The 26842-nt window shown below is 34.1% G+C and overlaps 1 protein-coding gene and 1 long non-coding RNA gene across 4 annotated transcripts in view; one reads left to right on the top strand and one right to left on the bottom strand.

Annotated features, from left to right (window-relative positions):
- FSIP2 (fibrous sheath interacting protein 2) overlaps positions 1-26842 on the bottom strand; it is an 88595-nt gene that overhangs the window by 22744 nt on the left and 39009 nt on the right. For both annotated transcript variants that reach the window (XM_054478287.1, XM_054478288.1), the window contains exons 15-17: positions 24181-24217; positions 12922-21865; positions 1322-10749 (exon numbers count right to left, since the gene is read on the bottom strand). In XM_054478287.1, coding sequence (XP_054334262.1) covers positions 1322-10749; positions 12922-21865; positions 24181-24217 — 18409 coding nt within the window. The remainder of the gene's footprint in view (positions 1-1321; positions 10750-12921; positions 21866-24180; positions 24218-26842) is intronic.
- LOC129031696 (uncharacterized) lies at positions 10292-26778 on the top strand. Of its 2 annotated transcripts, none has more exons than XR_008501095.1 (3): positions 10292-10363; positions 21565-21742; positions 22287-22476. It is a non-coding gene; the product is annotated as an uncharacterized LOC129031696 (long non-coding RNA). The 2 variants fall into 2 exon arrangements; XR_008501094.1 differs by lacking the exon at positions 22287-22476 and adding an exon at positions 26343-26778 and having other exon boundaries at positions 10293-10363.

The raw sequence follows: 26842 nt of genomic DNA, 5'->3' as shown, positions 1-26842 counted from the left end.
CAATCATAATTGAAAGCAAAATAAGTGCAGGCACATCACAAGGTGAAGGCAGGAGAAAAATAATGTGTATGTGTTAGGCAGGGTGCAGGGGGGTGCCACACACTTTTAAATGACCAGATCTTGCAAGAATTCACTATTGCAAAGACAGCACCAAGCCATGAAGGGTCTGTCCCCATGACCCAGACACCTTCCACCAGGAACCACCTCCAGCATTGGGGATTACAATTCAACATGAGATTTGGGCAGGGATAAATATCAAACTGTATCAGGGTGTGAAAACTTAAAGCATTAATTAACATGTTTACTAGCCTTGAGATTCAGTTTAGTGGGTTGCAGAAGAGTGCTGAAAAAATTTACTCTAAGCTTATGCTCCAGGAGGCATGATTCTATAAAACTTTGCTAATTGTCCAGGCTACAGACTACATGCCTAAGCATACTCAGCCCTCACAAATGCACGCCATCAGTTAAAGGGATTTTAATAAAAATCAAAATGTCTGATGGATCAGTGCAACCTATCTGTTGGCGAGACAAATCTTTTGTCCTCAGTAGTAGTTTCCTTGTAATAAGGACATTATTTTTGGCATTTTAAATTCCCAGTTAAAATATTTGGGAGCTGAGTATGGGGTTACAGGGGAGAGTTAGGTCTAGAGCAACAGGGAAGAGACTCATAAAAATAGCAGCAATACTGCAGCTGGGTTTAGAAAAAACAGGTGTGTAAGTGGAAAGAAAATGGGTACATCTTGAGAGGCCAGGGCAAATGGGAAAGGCTAATATAATTGAAGTAAAATAGAACAAATGTAATCTAAGAGTTGGCAGTCCAATGTTTGCTGATGAGTGTTACTAAAAGGAAATGAGTACTACTCTGGTGCTTTAAATTTGAAAATTAAAACTATTTTAGATTATTCCACATATCCTGATATTCTTTTAACTGGCCTGTTTGAACACCTTTAGATATCCATAACGAACTAAGGAACTACACAAGTTTGCTGCTTTTAAATATTTAAATGACAATTATAACTTCTGTCAGTCTGTTTTTACTGTGAAGGGTATGTGCTTACAATCTCATTCTTAAAAAAATATATTCAAAAGGATTGTCTTAGGAAACTAGCCTGAGACTTTTAGAGTGAGCCACAGAACTAACATGACAAATCCTAGTAAATAATATGACTGTATGGATGAACTGATGCGACTAATTCTCCTATTGGGCTGAGAAACAGCAACAACAATGAATGCATTTCCATACACTTATTTGAGGAAGGAAATCACAGAAGAACCATGTCTCACTATTCACTCATTTTCATGCCATTGCTTTTGCACTTACCTCTAAGGGTTTTACATCCAGTCTTCCAGTCTTATCCAATGAGGTACGTCTTTCTCTCTTTCTCTTTTCTAAATCAGGTGATCCTAAGGAGTAATTTCTCCCACTTATTGATGCTCTTCTCAGTTCTGATATGCTACGTCCAGTTCTTTTCAAACACTCCTGCTTAAGTTTCTCAAGAGGTTGAGTTTTTATAGAAATAACTGCTAAGTGTTCTGAAATAATTTTTGGATCTATTTTGACTGGTTTTTTTCCAACATGTGGAACTATTTTAATTTGAGATTCCTCTTCAGATAAATTTTGATCTAACTTTTCTTGCTGTAATTCAGGAATCACATTAAAAGCATGTTCTTGGGCCTTTTGAACAATTCTATTAATGTCTAGCTCTCCAGAGAGATCAGCATTTGGAATTGTTGAACTAATTGTATCTAATGGAAAACTGGAAACTCCATCAATAATTAAACTAGCCACTTTTTTAGGAAAGGCTGTGTTTGTATCTTTTATATCATAATAAAGTTCTTTGTTGGTTCCTGATTGTTGCAGTATGTTACTATAAACAGAGTCAACAACCTGATAAATCCTTTCTGTATTTTCTGGATTTAAACAGTGCTCTTCAGGATCAGAAGCTATTAGACTAATGCTACTTCTGGAAATTTCAGCTGTTACCGACTTTGACAGTTGAGATGCGATTTTATTTAACTCCGGCTTTGATAAGTTTTTTTCATCTTTGCTTGAGGAACTTGGTAACCTTATTAGTTTAGCCAAGAACAAGGCCAACACCTCTTCTAAAAGTTTGGCATCTAATGTCAAACCTTTTCTAGATGAAGACTTTTCCTTAGACTTAAGTTCATCAATAATTTTGATCACTTTTTCCATAATTTTGACAGCTTCCAGAACTAATTCTGAATTTGATACTTCTTCCTCTACTTGAGGTTGAAATTCAGAATTCGAAATTGCATTCACCATTAAAAAGCCTATTGTATCAGAGAGGACATTGCTTTTACCCATTAAATCTTTAAATACAGAAGTATAAGAGCCAGAGTGCTTTAAAACACTGGTATAAATAGAATTAACTATGTTTTCAATAGTTGCATTATCAGCTACAGGCACAGTAGGTGATTCCTTGGTGGGTGGTACAAGTTTAATCTTACTTTTGGAGATAAATTCTTGGACTGAATTTAGTACTTTTGAAGTTATTTTTTGCATATCAGTCTCTAGAGATTTTGTTCTTTCTTTATGCACTTCTGGAAAGATAGATAAAAGCTTTGATAAAAATTTCACAGCAATTTCTTCTATTATGTTATAAGACAGCTTATGAGCATGTGAAGGTTTAGGTAGCGGCACATCAGTAGTCTGGAAAACATCTTTAAGGATCTTTTCAACAATGTTTTCAACTTCCACACACTGATGTGGAGTTAGCTCTCCACAAAAATAGCTCTGCAACTGATTGCTAGCCACTTCTCGTAGAACCAAGTCAACTATGTTTTCTGAAAGGATTTTACATCCACTGGTTACACAATTTTGTATAATCTCTTGTGATCCAAACTGTGGCAAGAGATTATTATAAACAGACTGAACCACTAATTGAATAATTTCATCATCATCAGATTGTAAGGTTTCTACATACTGTATAGTCATATATTTATCTTGGGAGATCTCTGTTGCAACTGCACTTACTAACTTCATTTGAAGGAAATTCAGTTCTGTGGACAAATTGTCCTCAGGTTCTTTTGTTTTTGTGCTGGATATTGTTGAGAAAATTTTGGATAAAAGAGCAGAAATCACATTCTCTAAAAATTTATGAGGTAATATTATTGTATATGGTGATGAAGTTTGACATTCTTTGCTGGCTGTTTGGGCCAACTTTTGGACCTTTTTAACAATATCCTTAGATTCCAGAGGCAAACATGCTGAAACTGAAACCTCATCACAAAATATCAAGTTAACCTGATGTTGGAAAATTTCATTTATCACTGCACTAGTTAGTCTTCTTGCTAAATTTTCTCCATTACTGTCTATATTCTTACAAATAGAGTCTTGAGATCCATATTCATTTAAAATATTACAAACAGAAGAGTGAACAACTTTATTGACCAATGTTTTGTCAATTGATGGTATCTTATCTGAAGAAGGTTTTCTCATCATTTTATGCATAGGTGGCATTTTATCTGCAGATTTTATCTTAATGCTGGATGGTGCTTCATCTGTAGTCGGCTCTTTATACCTTGGAGGTACTTTAGGAACTGAAGACACTTTACCCACAGGGAACTGATTTCCCTCATCTGGCCTGAAAACCTTAATTTGAGCATCTGAGAACTCCTTTAACAGTGAATTGATGAGTTTCATAGCAATGTCATAGAGTTTGGCTTGATTTTGCTTATCACTAACATTTTGACATCTATCTTGTATTTGTGTTTCTGGTATAGAAGAAAAGATCAATTGTTTAACCATCTCAGTAATAATGTCTTCTAAAAACTTAGTGGGAAAAATTCCAGGTTTACTTTCTCGTTGGTTTTGAGGATCATCTGGTTTACTGGGTTCACTTTTAATCTCCTCTCTTACTTTCTCTTTTTCTCTCTCTTCCTCTTCTTTTTCTTTGGCAGAGATATTTTTGTTAGTTGAGGAGGATAATTTTTTTGTTGTAACAGACTGTGCCGAATCCCTGCTAATCTCTTGAATTACATTTAATACATTATCACCTGGGGGGCTTTGGTCATAACTGAGTTTTGAATAATATGCTGGTTCTGGAGAAGAAGATAGTTCTAAAACATCTTCATAAATATTTTCAATGACATTTTGAACATGTTCATAATCTGAGTGGTGTTCCTCATCCCTGCCTGTTTGTGTTGGAGAGTCTCTTCTCCCCTCATTGCTTGATGTTTGAGTTCTTATTTCCAAAGTATCTGTTGTAGTCCCTAGATTTCTCTTGGACTTCGAGGAGGATAACTGAAAGGGCTTGTCATCTTTTTTAAATGAGCTTTCTCTTGCATTGTCAATCTTTTTATAGCCTATTTCAGGATCTGATCCAAGTACTTCCTTCTCATATTCTGTATCATCAATTATTAATGAAAAATGTGTGTATAGCTCATCATCTTTCCCTTTTTTATCTCTTGGAATTAAATTTCTTTTCTTCTCAATTTCATTATTATTAAATGTTTCACTCAAATGTGGCTCCTGAGTATCTTTATTTTTCACAGTGGTAGTTGAAGTAACTTTTGATACATTCTCACTATGTTTTTGAGTACAAATTCCCACTTTATTTTTGTCCACTTCCTTTTTATTTGTCACACCTGTAACCAACCCTGATGTTAGGTTAATCATGCCGCTTTTCATAATTGCATTTATAGAGCTAAGTACTGGATTTTGGATGTCACCTTTTTTCACTGATGTGTCCTTGGTTTTAAAACTTTTCTTTCTATTCACTGTACCTCTATTTATTTCCAAAGTGCTCATCATGTTTTTGCAGTCTGGGGTGGAAGAAGTATCTTTATATGATTGATCTGGTAAAGAAAGTTGGTTCTCTTTTGCGCATCTGCTTATTTGTGTAAAGGTGTTTTGTGGTAGGTGTTGAACCCTTTGGGTGATATTATCTGGATTTAGAAATGAAAAGAAGGTGGAAGACCAGTCTCCTGAAAAAAGTGGTTGAATCTTGAATGCAGATATTGCCTTCTGGGTTAGAGCAGCAATCATCCCTATAGCAATGTTACTTTCATCACCTTTTTGAATATCATTAGATGTGCATTTTTCTATGAACTGATCATATACAAAATTGGATATTTTATCAACTGTCTCTTTATCAATTGGTGGAAAAGAAAACATTTTTTCAGCATTTGGTAAAACTTTAATTTCACTTTTCTTAAATTCCCTTATCAGAGAATTTGCAAGTTTTAGAGCCAAGCCCATAATATCTAGCTCTGCCATTTCATTTTTCTTAGAATCTTCAGTAATAATGGGGAGAGAACAAAATTTGTGAACAAGGTCAACGATTATGTCTTCCAAAAATGTAGCTGAATAGAGAGAAGGCTGTGTCTTTCCTTTACCAGATTTAGCAAGTTCAGAGACATGGTCATAATCAGATAAGTCACTGAAAGATGATTCTTCACCATGTAAAAATGGCTGTAAATGATGATACATGATTTCTTTCATAATAAAACCAGCTAATTTACTGAGGAATGAGCGTCCTTTTTTGTCTGCATCTTTTTGTACTTCAGCTTGGAATTCAGATGTTTTCAAAATATTATTACATATGGAGTCGACCAAATTTTCAGTAGGTTCTAACTGCATACTTTCTGCATTATCCTCTGCCATGGAAAGTCGAATCTCATGTTCAGAAATTTCTTTAATAATTTCATCAGTCAATTTTGAAGCTGCATCCACAAATTCATCATCTGGTGGGAACTCTTTCTCTTTTAGTTCATTTTCAGTGTGAGTTGAAGGGAAGACATGCCCTAGAAGCCTGTAAACCATATCTTCTAAAAGAGAATGAGGCAACACAGTAATATATGATGGCAAGGCATGGCTATCCGTTGTGATTATGTGAAGCACATTTCTGATGATATTATCAGCTTGGGGGTATGAATAAGAAGAACACTCTAATTCTCCTGAAACTAATGACTGCACTTGATAATCATATATTTCTTCCAATAGCAAATAATATATTTTCCTACCAAAATATATTGTATCACTTTGTATAACCCTATGTATTTGAATCAGAGATTTATATTGATCTAATACTTTTCCATATACTGAGTTGACTATTTTTTGAACCATTTCTTTGTATCTTTCTGAGAAACACAAGTTTTCATCAAAGTTATCTGCAACTAAAATCTCTGATGTGGTGAACTCCAGAACAATTGAATTTACCAGTGTTGTAACAATCCTGGTAAGTTTCAGTTTTGCTCTATCTGGGTTTTCAGTAACCAACATATTATGTGAAAATGCATAAAGAATTTTGCATAAGAGCTCAGAAATTACTTCCTCCAAAAAGACAGATGAGTTCACAATAAAAGATAATTCTCCTTGTTTAGGATCTATTGCTTTCGATTTATAAGTTTGATCAACTTCCGCCAGAAGGAGAGTTCTATCTTCAGATAAAAATGATTGAATATGATGGTTAAAGATTTCTTTTATTATAAAACTCGCTATTTTTGAAACAGGTATGTCACTTATGCTCTTTTTATCTTTTGTAATGGACTGGTATATATTTGAAAGAGAAAGATCAGCATAAATGGAATCAACCATAGACTGGATGTCTTTTGCTGAAATCATACTCTGTTTTTTATTCCCATATTTAATAATACATATTTCATGTTTTGAAATTATTGACATAATTTCATTTATCAGTTTTATCACTGTATTACTTAAGTCTGATTTAGTAGTATCTGACTGCTCTGCACTGGTGTTCAATGGACTTATCTGAGATGTAAGCTGAGTAACTATTTTTTCCAAATGACTATGTGATAACATAGTGTTATACATTGTTGAAGCTTGTCTTTGGAGTCTTGATTTACTTATATCATATTGAACTCTTTTTATTAAAACATTTGCACTGAGTTTGGAATGTGACCTAAAAGGCAGATTTGCTATAAGATCTGGATGAATTTGGAAATCAAAAATTTCAGCCAGGATGATATTAGTTATTCTTGCAGCCAACGTCTTTGTGTCATTTAGAAAATCTTTATTAGGCATGACTTCCATTTCATATTCTTGTAAAACTTTGCTGTACACCATGTCAACAATTGTTTTGACTACATCCCTCTCCACTGGAGGTAAACACAGTCTTTCGTCAGTATTATCTATAATGCTAACTTGGGCTTTTGAGAATTCCCCTGTAATCAAATGTATGAGTTCTTCAGCTTTCTCAAACAGTTCATCTTCTGAATCTCTTATGGATTTTGTTTGTACAATGCCTACTACCCTGTGGAATATTTTTCTTAAAACCCCAGAGATTACATCTTCCAAGAATGTTGAAGAGTAAACACTGGTATAAAATAACTGCCTTCTCTCATCACCAAAATATCTGTCTGATGAAGATAATGATTTTCCACTCACAAATGGCTGAAGATGTTTTTGACAGATATGTTTAATGATGAAACCTGCTATTCTATCAATAAGAACATCATTACTGCTTGTGATATTTTGCACAGCTGATTCTTGAGAACCAGAGATTTGCACAACATTTTCAAATACTGAATCAACAAGGTGTTGAATATCATCTTCTGAATAAATAAACTTGGTTTCTTCTTCCTCTTTTGAAAATCGAATTTCATGTTGGGAAACTTTCATCCTAATATCACTAACTAGGTTTGAAGCAATGTCATTGAAATTCACTCTTGATATATCCTTTTGGGTTTCTCTGTTTAGAACCAGGCTAGATGCAGAAGAAAATAATTTAGATAATAGTACTCTGATCATATCTTCTAAAAATGTGTATGGCAGCAAGGTGTTATATAGAGGTACACTCTGGCTTGGCTCAGTAGATTTACTGATGTTATTAAGAGTGTCCTGAACAATATCCTCAGCCACTGAATTAGAATAGGTAGAAGCTGAAAAATCCCCAGAAAACAGTGGATGAAGAAGGTAATCTGAAATAGCTGCTACAATTAAATTGGTAATATTTTCCACAAAAATGCCATTGTCTTCAGACTCTTTATCAACAGCAAGGTCTAGCCCATGCTGCTTTAAAGCATTTCTATAAACTGAGGTGACAAGTTCATCCACAATATCTGTATTGAAAGAAGAGAAAGACTGTTCTTTGTCATCATAGAGAATGTGAATTTTAGCTTTATTGAAATGCGTATTTATGGAGTTTACTATTCTTTGGGTCATGTTTTTCAACTCAATTTCAGTGTTATGCTTTGGGCTGAAAATCTTCGACAAAAGTCTGGCAACAATCTCCCTTACAAATGAATCAGGGTGAATATCTAAGGGTGATTGCTTCTGAGGTCTGTGTGACTCTATCACTTCACTCAGAACCTGTTTAACAATAGTAGACACTGGATCCAGTGGAGTCCTTGGATGACATAAAACCTCTCCACTCAAAAATGGTTGAAGATGATTTTCGATAATCTCTTGGATGATAAAGCTGGCTATTTGGTCAACCATAATTGGGCTTCGGCTTACTATACTTTTTTGTATTGAAACAAGAGAGTCAGACATTTGCAAAATATTACAATAAACAGAATCCACCATCTTTTGGAGGTTTTTTCCAGTATATAGATATTGATTATCATATATAGTGAACCAGATTTTATGTTTTGAAATGGCTGACATAACCTTATTTATTATACAAGTGGACATTTCATTAAAATCAGAACTCATTAAATATTTTTTTTCTAAAGAGGAACATGTAATGGGTGGAGGAATTAGCTGAGATAAAAGTCTTCTTATGACATCTTCTAAAAATGAATGTGACAACATGGTACTATAGTCTGATGAAGACCTGGGTAGAGAAGTAAATTCTTTTAGGTTACTTTGAAGCTTTTGCAATATAATTTCAGGTTTGAGAGGGTAATATGAATGGGGTGTGAGATGTTCCTTGAAGCAAGATGGCAGTTTGTAGTCTAAAATCTCTAACAATATGCCATTTGTTATTTGTTCTGCTATTGAGGCATTGTCGTGTACCGGATTATTACCACAGGCCACTTTTAATTCATACTGCTGTAAAACATCACAATAAACTGAGTCAACAATTTTGCTAACAGTTTCTGTATGAACTGGTGGAAAACACAGCCTTTCTTCAGCATTCCGTAGAACAGTGACTTGAGCATTATTAAATTCATTCACTACATTGTTGACAAATAATGTATTCATCTCATTGAGCCAGGACACAGTGATGTTTTTATTTTTGCCCCACAATGACATAGAGAGATTAAAAAACAATTCTGAAATTATTCCTTCCAAAAATGTGGCTGAATAAACACCAGCATATATACCTTCCTGATGTAGCTTATTAAGAATGGCTACCTTATCCATTTCCTTTGTTCTCTGTCTTTCAAGAGGTGACACAGAAGAGGATTTTACCGCACAATGCTTGTCAAATGGTGCTTGTATTTTGGAGCTAACCACACTGGGATTATTCAGGGATACTGTTAAAGAATTACTATCATAGCTCCTGAGTTCTAAAGAACTTTTACTCTGTCCTAATTCTATTAATTCTGACTTTGTGAAACTAGACTGTATTTCTCTTGTTCTATAGTTCAAATGCTCATTTGCAAAAGGTAGACTTTCCGGAGCTTGTTGTATGCTGTGAGATAATTTGTCCATCAATGATTTAACCAAGCTGTGGGAAATAATAGTAAGCATAGAGTCTGATGTCAATAAGTCTTGATCAATTTCTGCCACATTCTCCAAAAGGTCTGACATGTAATCTACTTGAAGGCATTCACAGTCCATTCCTCCCTTACGATAATCAGATTTTCCATCTTCTAAGCTTTGAAGCATTTTTAAAAGTTGACATTCTTTTGCTGATGTTTCCTCTGAAACAGACCCTTTATCAAGAAAAGCAGTGCTTGTGCATTTTTCCAAAAGTATTCTGATAAGTTTCTCACATACAACATTGAGAAGAAAAACTGATTTTGAGGAGAGCTGTAGGTTATTGCTAAGTATGCTATTAGGTTGTTCATTATTCAAGGAGTAGAAAAATGTTCTTTGCATTTTACCAGAATCCATACCCCTATCTAGGCATTCATCTGGTGAAAATAAATCTGAAACAATATTAAAAACTTTATTGACTACTTCTTTGGATTCACTTGTTTTTAGGTTACCAACCAGGCTGTTTAACTTACATGCAAGATAACTTAATTTATTTTTTTGAAAAAGTTGATCAATTTGTTGAGTAGAGAATTGCCAGTCTCTGGGGCTTGCCTGTCTATTGATTTTGTTGCAAACGGGTACACTATTATTTCTATGCATAGAAAATGATTTGTTTCTTTCATTGCTTTCAAAGTGATAATCTACTTCTATTTCTTTGGACAGTACATGAATCACTCCTACTAAGAGATCCTGAAAGAGGTCATCAAAGCCACCAGAAACTATTCCTGGACAGTAAATGTATTTTGTTGGTATGGAAACCATTTTCTGTGCGATGTCAGCCTGTATAATTTTATTATTAAAAAGAATTTTAAGAATGATTTCAGAAATACATAAAGCAAGTTCTCCAATGGAAATTGACCTGCTCTCAAACACTTGAGAATGAATTGAAATAATCTTGCTAAATGTTGCTTCTTGAATTTCCCATGCTTTCTCTTTTTCTCTACCCTTTTTGGTGCTATCAGAAATGCTTGAAGTTAAATGGTAAAGTACTGACTCAGTGAGATATTCACAACATTGATAAATTGAAGAATCATCGTATATGTTTCTTAGGAGCTGTTTTGATTCATATTTTTTCCTTGACCATGTAGAAACAGTAGACATCTTTTCCTCACTAAAAACTTAAAAAAGAAAACAATGTAATTTTAGCATGGATTAAAGAAAAAATAGAAAATTCAATATATTTGTAATTATTATTTACATATATATTTCACCCTTTGAGCAACTCACTAAAGAAAAATCTAAACAAAAGAAGAAATTAGATTTTCCTCAAACATTTATTTCTCACCATGTAAAATCTTAATTTTAGCCAATAAATTGAGAAAATAGCACCCCAAAATTCAGTCCTCTAAGTCAAATGCTGATGTCTGCCTTGGTTGGATGGTTATGAACTCTAAGAAGCTGGAAAGCTTGGGGCAGAGAAATAATTTGCAGGTTTAGTGATGCATCCTACCATGTCTCCAGTGATATCTAGAGGTGCCATATAATTATTTTAAAATATCTTTAGACAAAACATTTAATGTTATGCTATGTTTTACTTTTAGGACATTAAGGAGTTGTGTTGCAATATCAAGTTCACTAAAATAAAAGTGTGGCAACTCCAGAAAAGCTAGTAATAGATTGCAATAGCAGTAGTACTTTAGCCCCTAGATTATAGTTTGTCACAGAGAAGGAAGGTTGGCCCAGCCAGGTGAAGAACTCTATATTTGTTTTGTCCAAAATTCTATTTGTTACAAATCATTACCTATTTGCAATGGCTAACTTCTGGGTGTGGCAGCTAAGAGCAACACAGTTTTTTTCCTCAGAACCTAATTATATATTATATATCTTCACGTGTTATCAGGCAAGACTCTACGCAGATAGAAGACTTTAAGCTGAGCTTTGACTGCTACACAGGTTTTGGCCATGTCAAGATAAAGGGTATGAGGAAAGGGTATTCCTAGTGGAAGAAGGAACATGAGCGATGTCACTGGAAGACCTTGGAGATGTCTGAGAATAGGAATATAGAATTGATAGAGCCAAGTATCAATGTGATGAAATCAGGGATCTTCTCTTGCTTGTTTTGCTTTTGTTTATTTTTCTAAAATCAATTAAGTCATGCCTGGAGTAAGTCTATTTAAGAGTTTGTAGTTGTAGCTACATTACCGTCCATCTTGGGAGAATGCTGGTTTTAAGGATGGAAAATAACCACCTCGTGCAGGTGGGTAGGACTGCTAATATCTCCAATTAGAATGATTGTGAGTGATGTATCTGGACTGGTGATGTAGCAACTAATTACTGGTAACTGAAACTACTGACCTAGATCTGGGGTATTATAGTAATATTAAACTGACTTTTATTAATTGTCAATAATCAACAGTTTTTGATATACAAAATGACTATTACATGTTGTTTCACCTAATATATACACATGAGCATACTTAGAAAGATAATGCAAATATAATCCCTGTAATGATACAGTTGGAGTATTATACCTAAGAGGAATTCAAGTCAGAATACTGGAATGCAAATAAAACAAGATATTTAATTCTACTGTTCTTTTAAACTTTGAATAATAATAACAAAGCCTTCAAGAATACAAAAATTAAATGACTTTTAATCAGTTAACTGCACATCCCATATGATTATAAAGAAGTTATGCATAAGAATTTTAAAAACCCTTCCAAATTTATGCCTCATGCTCAATCAAAATCTCCTGCTTTAAAATGGTCTCATTTTCTCTCATTTGTAGATAGAGAAAACTGAGCAACACATCCTTCAAATTCAAATTCTGAAAACATTTATTTATTTTTATTTTTTTGCATTGTGATGAATTAAAAAGCAATTGAGGCTGAGCACGGTGGCTCATGCCAGTAATCCCAACACTTTGAGGGGCCGAGAAAGAAGGATCACATGAGGCCAGGAGTTTGAGACCAGCCTGTGCAACATAGCAAAACCCTGTCTCTACAAAAATATTTTTAAAAATTAGAGTGCAGTGGCATGCCTGTGGTCCCAGCTATTTTGGGGGAAGGCTGAGATGGGAGGATGTCTTCAGTCCAGGAGTTCAAGGCTGCAGGAAGCAATGATCATGCCACTGTACTCTAGCCTCAGTGACACAGACACTATTTCTAAATAAAATAAAATAATAAATTTAAAATAAAATTAAAATGCAACTCAGTAGTCATCTACCTCCAAGGGTATTTTCAGAAAAATAGTGAATACAGCATTTTAGACAGGAGATCTTTTAAACATGTCTTTTACTGGTTTTCTTCCTAAATCATGCAAATTTTTAGTGTACGTTCTTTCTTGCTTACCTGTAGTTTCAAAGTTCTTCAAATATGTGACCACAGATGTGGTGACATGTCTTGCTATCAAATGAACTTCATTGGAACCCATTTCATGATCAGCAAAAGTAAAGGCTTCAACTTCCTTCACAGTCTCTATCTTTGGGTACTCCTTTTTTTTCAATTTTTGCAATAAAGAAGAATCTTCCCTGCTGGCTTCAAGGTTTTCATTTTCTTCCTCAGGTATATAGTTGATTTTTTTATCCTGCATTCTAAGAAAACTTTTTTCCTTATCCTTTTGCCCTCCAGATACTTCAGATAAAGAGCTTTGCTTTGATATGAAAAATGGTTTCATTATTTCCCTGTTCTCATTAGTGTGTGGTTGACTTGGAAAGCCACAGCTGGATAGCACAGTATTGACAATATTTTCTGCAGCTAAACATATTTTGAGTGGAGAAATGGTTGTCTGAATTTGGTTTGGTTCAACAACTGGTTTTAGGTTCTCATAATGAAACACTCTTAGATTTTCACCTTTTCCCATTTCTATGAATGACAAGACTTGCTTTAATGCTGCTTCTGTGGAGTCACTTGCTTTCCTAAGCAGCTTTTGTAAGATACTGCCTTCAGGGAGGTAGCTATTTCCTTTCATGGTCTGATCAAAACTACCAAAGTTAGATTCCCTTGGACTGTGGTCTTGTACTTTGTTTCTAGTAGAACACGATGGCATAGTTTCTGAATCAGGCCTTTTCGTTGGCTCTGAGTTTTTAACTGTGTCTTCTACAGAGGATCTGACAGAGGTGGGTAAATCTGATGAAACCCTGTATTTTTCTTTCATATCTTCATCTGAACAAAACGCAAACCCAGTTTTACTCACTTGTGAAGGATTAATCCCCAAACTACCTTCCTTTAACTTTGATGTGAACATTTTCATATTAGTTGCTAATTCAACCTGATTAACAGTGTAGGCATTTTCAGCTCCTTGGAACAAACTTTCCCTTGAAAGTTTTTCCATCAAAGACTCATTGAAATAAGTACACTGGTCCATTAATGTGCCAATGATCTCACTTGCTACAATGTTCTCTTTCGATATGCTAATTGAAGATGGTTCCATTTGGCTTATTTCGTTGTCTAGCTTGTTCTTAATTACAGCAAGCATGTCACTGATGATATTAACAGCATATGTAAGTAATTGTGAATGGAATGAATGAACCTGTAGAAGGATATTCTGTATGTTTTCCTTGAAATTAATAGTATTTGACTCGGATTTATCAGAAAACATTTTCAGTGGTTGTAATTTTGGCAACATTTTTTTGTTTAACAGTTTCTGTTGGATAAAAGAAAGGTTTTCTATAGGCATTTTCACAATTTCAGAAAACTCATATTTGGAGATATGTTTAAACTGCAAGTCCACAAATGACTCTAACATGTTTAAAACCGTTTCTACAATCTCTTGAACAATTTGGTTGCTGGAGCCCACAGAAATTTGGTCTTTTGTCTTTGTGTTATAGATTGGTAAACTGCTGAGGCTATGCTTGTTTGGAAAACCATATTTACTTGTAGCAGTAATGTGTTCTTTACTGTTTGATAGAGTTTCTTCACTATCTGGAGTGGGAATTTGGGACAGAAAGCATAGCTGTAGTTTCTCAAGCAGCATTTCAACAATTTCCCTTCCAAACATATTAATTTGTGCTTTGGTATCCTCAGCTCTAGGAGAAGCTCCTTTAAAATAATTATAAAACCTGCTTTCACAATTCTCAAGAGGTGGCAAATTTAAAAGTGAAAGAGAATATTCTAATTCTTTTGCTTTTATTGAAATTTCAGTCAAAACATTTTCAGCTATCATCAATAGCTTACATTTTTCATTTTCCTTGTCATTTGATTCTGTTTGCCACTTGTCAAACAATTTTTTAAATATACCTTCTCTAGGAAAAATGTGCTCTAGCTGTGAAGAAACATTCTCCAAGTAAAAACATGCTTGTTGTTTAGGAAGGGATCCTGTGCCTATATTCCCCTGTGAAAGTCTGAGATGTGAGGATTTGATCGGGTAAGCCAAATTGCAGTTATTGGTAACATACAATTCTTGCAAAACTGTATTAACTATTTTACCTGCTGCTATGATTTGATCAAATGGTAAAGCTTTGGTTTGCTTTACCTTTCCAAATTCCTTCACAATTGTTTCCAGGATGTTAATTACTATATCGTTGGCATATATTTTTAGTTCTGAAGTGGGCAATTTTGTGTCCAGTAAATTTTTGGCATCTCCAGCTGACATGATGTGTGACAACCCAATGGCAGTCTTGGATCTGCTGTCTTTTGGAGTCTTCTCTCCAGGACGTAACTTGGTTTTGCTTTTGGCCTTAGCAGCACTCAGTCCTAAGTGTGTTTTTTTTGTAAATTTAGGCAAAGTGGTAATTTTTGATATTGTTTTTAAATTTGCTTTAAAGCATGGCTTAGGATTGTCCTTAGGGCTCACCTTTAAAGTGTGTGGCCTTAAAAGTTGCATCTTATCAGCACAATACTCAGGGGACAAACTCTCTTCTAGTTGAAGTGAGACAAAATTTGTGATCTTATTGAGAACCATTTGAATTAAGTCTTTCTTCACTTGCAATGGTAAATATGGCAAAAGAGTGTTTTCCATCACAGAGATATTTTGACTGTCGACATAAGAATAAGCCTGTGATGTTACATATCTAGGGGAATTACTTATTTTTCCTGCTTGTTTAGTTTCTCTAAACCTTAATGGTTTCATTAGTAAGGAATCATTGTTGTCAGATATTTCAACTTCTGTCCTACTTTTGTTATTTTCATGTAATGATGTCACAACTACCAAGTACATTTTCCCCAAAACACTTTCAACTATGTCATTTGCTACACTGTTAATATGTGATTGAAAACTGTTTTTCTGTGTTGTGTCTGATGTTTTAATTTTAGAATTAGATATAAAGTTGGCAGTTTCATTGAGTGGAGGCAAATGGCCTGTGACTTCCATTACTCTTTGATACAACTTATTCAAAAGTTCTTCCACTGCAATGAGCAGTTCACCTTTTTCTTTGTTTTTTGATTCTCCATTTCTCATAAATATTTCTTCCAAAACAATTATCTGCCTTTTGTTTTCTGATATCATTTGGTTTTGCTCTAATGGATACTTTGTAAATAGAGATTGTTTGGTACTTCTTTCCTTGTCTTTGTGACCCAGCAATATTTCATTTGATAAAGCTAATTGTGAAAAGTTAGAATTCTCTTTTGAATTAAAACCAATTTCCTTTACAGATCTTTTATCATCTAACATCTTTAACATACTGTCAACAATTTCACTCACAATGATGTTTTCTTGGAACAAAATATTGTTTTGACATGGATATGTCTTTTGAATTTCTAAGTCTAAGTCATTTTTAATAAGCTTCAAAATGGTACTGGCAATGATGTCAGCATATGTCTTAAGGCTAGCTTGCGATAGGTGAATTGTGGATCCAAGTTTTTCTCTGTGACTGACAAAAGTGAAATCTGTAAGCTCTTGGCTGAGACTGGTTTCAGTTGCTGATATTTTGAGGACATTTACATCTGATTCCACTTGGCTTGAATCATAAAAGATGCTGTCATTTTGTTTACAGTTTTCCAATTCTGGGATAACAAATGACTTTTCTTTACTTTGGAAAGCAAGGGTAATTAATGAATCTATTCTTTCTGTGGCAAAAGATTCTAGATGATTAAAAATAGTTTTAGTAATGAAGTTAGCATTTTCCTCACATGAGTCAGTAGCAGATTTCTGAGTGTCTTCTTTCTCTACTACAATTATCTGATTATCATCAGCATAAGCTGATTTCTGATTTCTTGAATATGAAAAATGCTCAGTTTTTCTTTCAGTTTTTGACCCCTTAGGAGGCTGTTGACAGTCTATTTTTGGAAACATATCACAAAATGTCAGGGGCAAGCTTGCAGAAGTAGGATTCTTTGCATTTATGACAAGCGTGACAGCAGAACTGAGATTATGAAGAACAATATTCACTATATCATTGGATATCAAAATGACATCTGATTTAGGAACTGAAAGCTTAGGAATAATCTTATTTGCACCCTCCATGAACATTTCAGAATTTTCTTCTGAATGTTTATCAGTTATGCTACATTTCAGAGTGGGTGTGGCAAATGAGAGATTATTCTGAAACAGGGTTTTTTCATAAATATCACATAGGATACCTTCAATGGTATCTTGTATTTGAAGTTGAAGTACTTTTTGATATTCGGTCTTATTGAGCAGCTTTTCAATAACACCTTTTTGCTGATCTAAATCGATCTCTTTGTCAGAACTGTTTTTGTCACATTTGCCTTTACATGATATAATGTCTAACAATGCATTAACAATTTGACTTGCAATGCTTTCAGAAATCCCAATGTCATGAGTTAAAAAAGGATTTTCCCTTTCTTTATCTAATTCCTGTTTGATTCCTTGTAAATTTTTTCTAGCCACTTGTAGTGCATAAGTATTTAATTTAGACCAAGACAGTTGGCACAAGTTGATCTTTCCTGACTTGGTATGATCTACTGAGCAACAGGAAAATTGCTCATCAGAATATGAATCTTTGGCTGCTAATGCTTTGCTCAATGTACTGTGATCTTGCTGAATAGGTAAAGCCACTGGAACTGTAAAGTTGACTTGAGAACAAAAGAGAGATTTTACTTTGGAAGTAGCAAAAGTTTCTAAATTTGTTAATATTGCCTGTACAATATCTTCAGCTAGATTTACCTTTGCCTCCTTGTCAGCAACGCTGAATCTAGACTGAAAAGTACATGGATTTTCATCCAACACAGTGACAGAGGACTTTCCTTTATAGGTGTGTTCATGAAAAGAAACATTTGCTGAAAAATTGATAGTTTTACACCTATTTTCCCTTACATTTCTTTCTGTCATGGCAGCTGAATAAAGTTTGTGAAATACAGTCCTAACAATATTATCTGTTACTATGGTTATATCTGCTTCAGACAGTAAAGGATCCATCATTTTATCCATAAATTGAACAGATGTTTGGGGAGTTGGCTCATCAACATTGTGAGGCATGCCATTAAAATTAGAGTGGGAGAGAGAAAGGACATTTAATTGATTGATTAAAGTACTTTGAAAAATTTCATTCAAAATATTTCTTATAATGGGAGCAATTGGAGATATATGTGGTTCTTTGAGTTTTACTTCAATTTTGTTTAAGGTTTTTTCTAGAGCCCATTGTTTAAGAGAACGTGTTTTCATTTTTTCTCTTTGTGGTGATTTCTCATCAATAATTTTTTTCTCTGTATATGCATCATCTTCTAGAAATGAATCTGATTCAGCCCCTCCAGGAAGGCTTCCATATGTTGGCCTGTATTGATAAGTTTCAATGCCTCCCCCTTCAGATTCCATTTCATTAAACATATCAGAAGATACTGCATCTAAAATTAACTTGACTACATCTTTAAGAATTTGAGTCTCAGGTGGTGGGTTTTTTACACTTGTCTTCAAATCTGATGAGGTCACATTTAATTCTGTTTGAATAACCTTCAAAATAGCACTTGATACCTTCTTTGCATGCATATATAAAGCAGACAGAAATGATGCTTCATGTGTGTCTTTGGAAATACTGGTACTTTCATATTCCCAGCCTATCTTATTGCTTTTCTTATTTCCATCATTAATAGCATCCAAAATTTCTAAATGTCCATCAGCAAACCCTTCCAGTTTAGCAAAAACCATATTAAGAATATCTGAAGCTACAGCTTTCAGTTTATTTGGATGCATTTCTTTTGTGCTAGGTGTTTTGGAAGACACAGGAGCAACAGGTTTTGCCTTGCTTTTAGTCTCTTCTTTATTGTCCTCCTGAACCCTTCTGGAAGCTATGCTGGAGATTATTTTGGTGGATTTGGCCATTTTCTCAATAATTGAAGCAAATGATGGGTTGTCAATGTCAAGAGACTCTGAGATAGCTTTTAATCCACAACTTGCAAAACTGGTATCCATGTCAACACCACATAATTTTGCAAGGATATAATCCAAAATTGCTTTAGAAATTAACTGAATATTAGACTGCAATGCAGCAGCCATTTTCTGATTCTTATTGGTCATCTCTCTGCTTTGTTGACTACAAGATAGCTGAGAATGAAGATGGGTCCCCAGGAGCTTGCTTAACATTTCATGTAGTGTTTCCCCAATTCTTTCTAACACTTGCAATTTTGCATTCTCTTTAATATGGTTTCCATCATTGACACTGTGGAGAGTACAAGGAGTAGCCAAATATTTGTGAAAAGATTTTTTATCCTCCCTATTTGGCAAAATGCGTTGTACATCAACACTGTCAGTTGCAGACTTTGGCTTACGAGAAGAGAGTGAAATGCTTCTTTGATGTGCATTTTCACTTGATAACATATCATAAATACAGGTTAATAATGGACTCGCCAAAATGTCATCATCAATACTCGTGACAAGAGATTCTAATTTTTTATCAGTATTAGCAAAAAATCCTTTATCTGTAAGGGATTTGGTATGGTCAGTCTCCCTAAGATTTAGGTTTTCCTTGTGAAGTTCCAGTTCGTTCTGTATAGCACATAAAACAATGTTTACTATTTTAGCTGTGTACTTACTAAGTTGAGATTGTAATGAAGATTTGAAGCCCATATGCAATTTTGGACAAATAAATGACTTCAGTCTTTTAAAAATTGTACGAATGATCTTATCATTAATGTCATCTACAGGTTTAGGTTCACTTTTTCCAGATTTTAACCAGGAAGGCTTTTCAGGATCAACATTAAATAAAGATAAATATTTCATTTTCTTTTCACTGTCAAACCATGTTTTTAATGGGTATTTATTTGGTGCTTCTTTGAATATGTGTTCAGTGTCAGAATTATGTAAGGAAGTCTGATGAACTGATGATGAAATGGAACTTTTAGTGGTATTGGAAATGTAGTTTGATGCCTTATGAAGTATGTTTAACACAGAATCTGTTATTTCTTGAGCCACTGTACTGATTTCTGAAACAGAAAACATCTGGTCTATCCATTCTTGATGTGACAGTCCTTGAGGCTTTTCTGAAACAAGAACTGAAGCTTCATTGCCAGTTTTGCTGTCTAAGTGACCAAAAGGAACAGAAGATATGTCCTTGAGCATTTCCTTTAAAATACTTGTGACTATGTTTTCTGAAGCCTTTTCTATTTGATGCTTTTGATCTTGGCTGAAAGTTGAAATGTCTTTATTCGAACAAAGTTTTTTCTTTAAAATATCTTCATAATTAGTAGATGGTGGCTCAGTCTTTAATTCCCAATCATGAAATGCAGCTTTGCTTCTAGAACCAGGCTTTGTAGGTGGTTTGTTATTTCTTTTGAATTCAAAACAAGTGTTTCCCTTTGTAAACCAATGATTAGGAATCTGTTCTTGTGATTTTACTTTTTCATCTTTGAAGGTTGAATCAAGCACATTTTTTACAATATTGTCTATTTCCTCATTTTCATCATCAGAATAAAGAACCATGCCTGGAACATTTATAGGCGGAAATGGTCTTCCAGACCTAGGACTATTTGATAATCTAGTGCCAGTGAGTCTGTACTTTTCTTTGGTGTCAGAAGGACTACTTATTCTAGGTTGCCTACTTTTTTGAAAACTTTCATTTACTGGTTCCTGATGGAGCTGAACAAGGATGTCATCAAGTAGCTGAAGGAGTACTACTGTTTCTTCAGATGCAATAATTCTCTCATTATTTAGTTCAGTTTGTATATAACCTAGTATAGCACTGACTGCTTCCTCTATATAAGCAACCAAAGAAGACTGGGAAAAAATATTTGATATTAAATTTTGTACTTCTTCATTGACAATTAAACTAGTTTCATCAGATTCAAGACTAGATTTATTTTTGCCAGCTCTTTGAAGGAACATACATATTGGGTCTGTCTTATGTTGCTGGCAGGAAAGCTTAGTTGTGTCTTTAAGATGAAGAAATTCATTTTGCTTAAAAGAAACAAGAGTCATTAGCTTCTCTAAAATGGCATGCACCATGTCCTCTGCAATATCACACATTGGGTCCAAAGTATGAGGCACTGAATTTTTCAAAGGTTTTCCATTAGATGATGTGAGAAGTTCATCACTGGCTGCTAAACTTGGTTTAATGTCGACTGACAAATCTTGTGAAAACATCTCAACACATTTTTTCTCAACCGCAGACTCTAACTTCTCAAGCATATTTTCCACAATCTCAGAAGCAACTGAGGAAATATGAACATTGGAAAGCAAGATTTCTTTTTCATGTTCACATTGTTCAACAAAAACTTCAGCAGTAACAGAAGACAGAGAGGGAATGGACTGGGTTAAATCAGACATGATTTCTCGCAAAATGCTTTCTAGAATCACTTCAGTTTCCCCTTTCAAGTAACATTTAAAGTTAACAAAAACATTTTTTAAATTCTTCATTTCATCCATGGCTTTTGCTGTTTTATCATAATGCAATGAACTCCCTAAGCTATCTGTTTCAGTGGTAGCATCCTTAGATTTTTTTGTGCCTGTTTCAAATGATGCTAAAAGGTGACTATCTGATTTACAACTTCTGAGCTTAGGGTATGAATATAGCAAGTTGGTTTTATTATATTTACGTTTAGAGGTTATAGATTGTCCTTTTATGTGACATGTTTTCCCCACAGCTGTTTTTTCCACATGTGCAGGAGGAGGTATTATAGGTGTGGTTGGTCTCCTTACTGACATGTCAACTACAAATGCACAGGGTTCTGCCTGAAATGTTTTAGTTGTTGCAGATGTGTAGCTTCTATATGTAAAGTCTTCACTGCATGTGCTACAGAAACTTGAACTATCTGAAGAGAGGATGGAGTCATCAGACACTGGGTATGTATTATTTTGCAATCTTTCTTCATACTTTGTGATGGCTGGGTACAATATACTGGTCACTGCAGCCACAACCCAGGTCATTATATTCTGAATTATAATATTCAGTTCTTCAGAAGTTACCTGGAAAGGAGGTAAGCAGAGATAAAAATAAAGTCACGTAACAACTTACTCTATGTTTTGGAGACAGAAGGTAACATTTAATTTTTATATCAATGTATTGGTGGAATACCATTATGGTTTATGAGAGAAAATAGTAAAGAAATATCAGTTTAGAAATTTAGAATTTAAGATGAATTTCTAGTTAGTTTATTCTGCACTACGGTGAAGTATTTTTTGTGTAAGATTTATTTTATTCACAGTCTCTCAGAAGTTCCTTTTTCCCCTGGCATTTATTATTAGCATAAATGATAATTTTTGTTAAAAATATCACTAAATTGCTGTCTAGGCACACAACATGCAAGTATTTTGGAAAGAAAATATGTGATCCAGCTAATTTTTAAAGATACATTCAATATTTGTAACAAAACATTTCTCAAAACAGATCCAGTCAAAATATTTGGATGCTTTCAGAAACATCTGCCTAGCTGAGATTTGGGGAAGGAACATAAAGCATTTTCTCTCCCAGTCCCTGCTGAAAGGGTGAGCCTGTGGTCTATATATATAGGAATGACTAAAGTTAATTGTTAAGAATTATTTGATAGGCAAAAATAAAAGCTAATGCTTTACATAGATTGATGGGCTTTGTATCCAATAAAAGAGATAATACAAATAAATACAAATAATACAAATAAAATAAAATAATACAAATAAATACAAATTGTTCTAGATAGGAAAGCTGAGAACAGATACTAAAGTAAGGTAACAAATTAATTTAGATAGAAAATAAAAGCCAAGCTAGATTTGGGAATCAAAGAGTAGGGAGGGCTGAGCAAGGTTAAGAAAGTTAGACTATTAATTTGTTTGAGCTGGAGCCAAGAACCAGATTTGAATAACCATTTCCTTAGTGACCAATGTTGCTGTCATAGATTTGAACTGGACCATGGATAGAAATAAATACATCTGTAGAATTCTATAAACCTCTACTTAGTAACTACAAATAAATTTTGTGCTTACAAAACTCATCTTACATATAATAAAGTAGTACTCTATTTTTAAATTGTTAAAATTCTTAAAACATACAGCTTGTAAACACAAGTAATTGGCAGAAAAGCTTAGAAGGCTGATATGTAGGTCTCAATGTAAATATGATTCCTGTAACTAGCTGCTCACACCCAAAATATTGCCTAAATTAGTCTGAAATTATCCATATTTCAGAGAAAGATTCAAAGAAAAGTTAACATATATGTAGCACACTCTCTTCTGACTCACTTGAAAGCATTTGAGGAGCACCCCAGGAAAGGCCATTTTATTCAGCTGTAATCCCCAAATACACAAACATATTTTTAACTTATTTTATAAGCAATGGGTTAGTGGCATTAAACACATATTTTGAGATGACAGTCTATGTTGTAAAATACATGTCTTAAATAAATACACTCTAAATCAAATATTTAAGAATCATACCTAAATGTTTATAGAGAAGATAATTATTCTAAATCAACTACAACACATATAAATTATAAACTAAGACATTCAATATATGTCATTTTTCTTATTTCTGGAGATGATAAACAATAACCTACATTATTACTCTTAGGTTAGTTGTGGCAAAGAGATTCCAACCTCAATATATAAAAGAGGGATATATTTCTAACGTTTTCTTTGTAGTGAAATAGATAGAATCCTAGTTTTTAATTGCTTTCTATTACAACATTAAACTGAAAAAAATTCCTTTGGGTCAAAGCTTTTGTATTTGCTGCATATTCTATGAATTGAGCAAGTTTCCATGTTAAATAGTGTGTCAGAGTATGTGTTGTTCCTCAAATGCTTTCTCTTTCCTGACTGTTCGGTCTAGATCCAGAGTTAGGCCTCATAAAAATACACGATCTTATCTTTGCCTGTTCCAAGTCTCAGCTCATAGGTGACCAGTCCCTTTTCACAAAACTGCTGAAGACAGATCTAAGCATCTCAACTCACCTACTACTGAGTTCACCAGCAAGATCTGAAAGGCTTTATTGATTAATGGCTTCCCATGATATAATAGGCTTGTGGTATTTGATTCTCTTCCTATGATGGTTAGATCGTTAATATCTCACCATTCTATACCCATGAGACCTCATCTTGAAGAGTCAGTATTATTTTTTGATAACAATTTTGGACCACAGAAAAGTATAAGAATTAACTGAAAGTAAACTTCAAAGAAGAAAAAGGGGCAAAAAGGAAGCCTAACAAATATCAATGGACGATTCCTATTACTTAACAAAATGTTTTCTATTATGATGCATCAGAAAGTATGACTAATATGTTGCTTTATCGGTGGATTTTATGATACATACTTTTTCTTGCAAGCAATTTTGCAGCAAGTTCTGTTGCCTGTAAAGAAAGGTTGATCATTTAGTTATTACATAGAGTCGAAAATTTGTAAAACTTTTCCCAAAATTTCTAATTATTGAATCATTTTGTTATATCTAAGAGTTTTTCTATAGAAATTCAAAATGAATAATATACTATTTTTTCCAACCCCCCTATTTCACTTCCTCCTTAGACTGGCCTCTAGTTTCAGAAATGTGCTTTATTACCCAGGGGAACAGAATTATAGCTGCTGCATAAACAGTGTATCTCTCTGATCCTTATACTTTCAACACACCTTAGCCATGCCTACATTGTGTTTCTCTGAAAATGGATATAGGATTTGCAGGAAGGGGGCAGATGAGTCCCTTCTGACTGCTAAAAGCCCTGATGGAGTAGCAAGGCATCTGACCAGAACTTTCTGATAATCCTTTATTTACTTGTTCAAATGCCATAGTTCTACTGTCCTCTCCCCATATTCCACAGTAGGAAGAAAATATGTGAATGATTTTTCAGTAACTATGGGTTAAAATCATAAGTTTCTAGCTATATGTAATACCAATTTAGATGCATTCCTTTTCTGTGTGACAATATGCTATCATGTGTTATTAGATTTACCATCACACACTAATGAAATAAAAACATAATTTTCTGAATTGCAAAAAAAGAATAACTCAATCATAAAAATAATAGAAAAATAAATATTTATAAAAACAAAATCTAAAACTGAAGTCTGATTTATTTTCATATATTTTTGCTGATTTGAACTGCTTCTTTTCTTTCTACTTTCTTAAGAAAAGTGGCACTCCTTTCTAGGCCTGTACTCTACATGATCAAATGTACATTTCCCCCAAGGGATATAATTCAATTTTGAGGAACAGCCAGACTGAAAACTATATCCTATATTTTGGCAGAAGAGAAAAGAAACTTCACTGGGTTCAGTTCATAAAATGGGCTTCATGACAATAGTCTATCCTTAGATTTGTACCTTTTGGCAGTATTCAACTAGGAGCATGAAAGCCGAAGTCAGTAACATGTTCTCTATCATTTGTCCTAATTTGTTTTTCTAGGATCTGGTCTCTTAGGTCAACTCAAGTTTCCACAGGTTTTTCTCTTAGATATTCTGCAACCTAATGCATTCAGATTCACTTTTCTGTTTTCTTCATGTTATATTATTGGCACAAAACATAACTCAAGGAGTTCTATGTATTCATTGATAGCAGTTCCCAATAGACTTTCTGCTCTAAAAGCATACACGCAGAACCAAACAAAGTGCAAAGGCCTACAGGTAAAATTAGTCAGGGAACTGAAAAAGCTTCATTGATGACTATTAGAAAACAATTTTATTAACCAGATAAAGCATGGCATCAGCAGAAATGGCAGGGTAAGTATCTTCAGAAATTCATTCCTCCAAAAAAGTAACAAGTAAACTGGCAAAAGAAAAATGACGAGAATTATAGTTTCTGGGGCTCTAATTAATTAAAGGCTTGCAACATTCCAGAGAGCACTTATTTAGGAAAAACAGTGAATCTAGGTAATAGCAGTGGGTTGTGTTGTTTTAACTTGTCTTATTTTCATCCCCTCTCTCCAGCTTCATAATATCCTTGAAAAATAATACCCTGAAATCATAGCAACATAGTTTTATCTCGGTACCTGCCTAAAATCTAACATTATAGTTTGAACATAGTAGGTTCTCAATAAATGTTTTATAAATAAATTCCTATTTAAAGTCTTTCGGATCTGTGCCTACTTCTCTCTAATCCCAAATGAAGGCTTTGCAGGCCACTAATAGCTTTTGCGAACTGGTTCTGAGTTTCTTTCTTTCAATTTTTCCTGTATATTGGTGTCAAAGTTATTCATTGTGTATGCTAATTTGACCATTACACCCCCACTAAAAACCATCAGACTATTACCCAATAAATAAACTACAAGTTTTAACTACAGTCTTCAGGGTAGTAGATTTATTGCCTTCTTCACTCTTACTCCTTATACCTTCCCTGTAATACAAAGTTACTTATCACCTAAGTGCAACGCTTAATTATTTCAACTTTACTCCCACTGCTGTCATATTTACTTTATTTTCATTCCCTTGGTACTGAATTTTCATCTCTATTTTATAAATCCTTTGTAACATTAAACAAATGATCAGGAACAAGAAAACTAAGCAATAAATGAGAAAAGAAATGATGGAATAGATGTGAGGCTTCCACAGCAAACTCCTATAAAACCTGGAGTTAAACCTGAGCAAGAGGAATGTGACATATGTGTCTTTGCTCTTTATTTGGATCTGTGTGTATGCTCTTGGAGCAGTGGCAAAGAAGCTCCAGGTAAGGTATAGAGTTCTTTATTTTTCACCAAGCTAAGATCTTTAATGAAAGAATATCCAAAATGCTTGCTGTGAAAGATTCAAGTGATTTTTGTAGTTCTACATTCTTGGGTAGGAGAAGATATAAAATGCAGTTATTACAACTATATTATGAGCCTCTTCTAACCTTTTCTTTAAAGAGGTAGGTATTTATATTTCTAATAAATAAAAACGTTTGTATCAAATAAATAAAATAATGTTATTTTACATATGGTCTACACATGGTCATCAAGTTTTATTGCTTTGAACTAGACAAGCCAGTTTCCTTCCTTCTGCATCTTTTA

Source organism: Pongo pygmaeus, chromosome 11, assembly GCF_028885625.2.
Source record: "Pongo pygmaeus isolate AG05252 chromosome 11, NHGRI_mPonPyg2-v2.0_pri, whole genome shotgun sequence".
Taxonomy (NCBI): Eukaryota; Metazoa; Chordata; class Mammalia; order Primates; family Hominidae; genus Pongo; species Pongo pygmaeus.
This window is presented reverse-complemented; position numbering and strand designations above follow the sequence as displayed.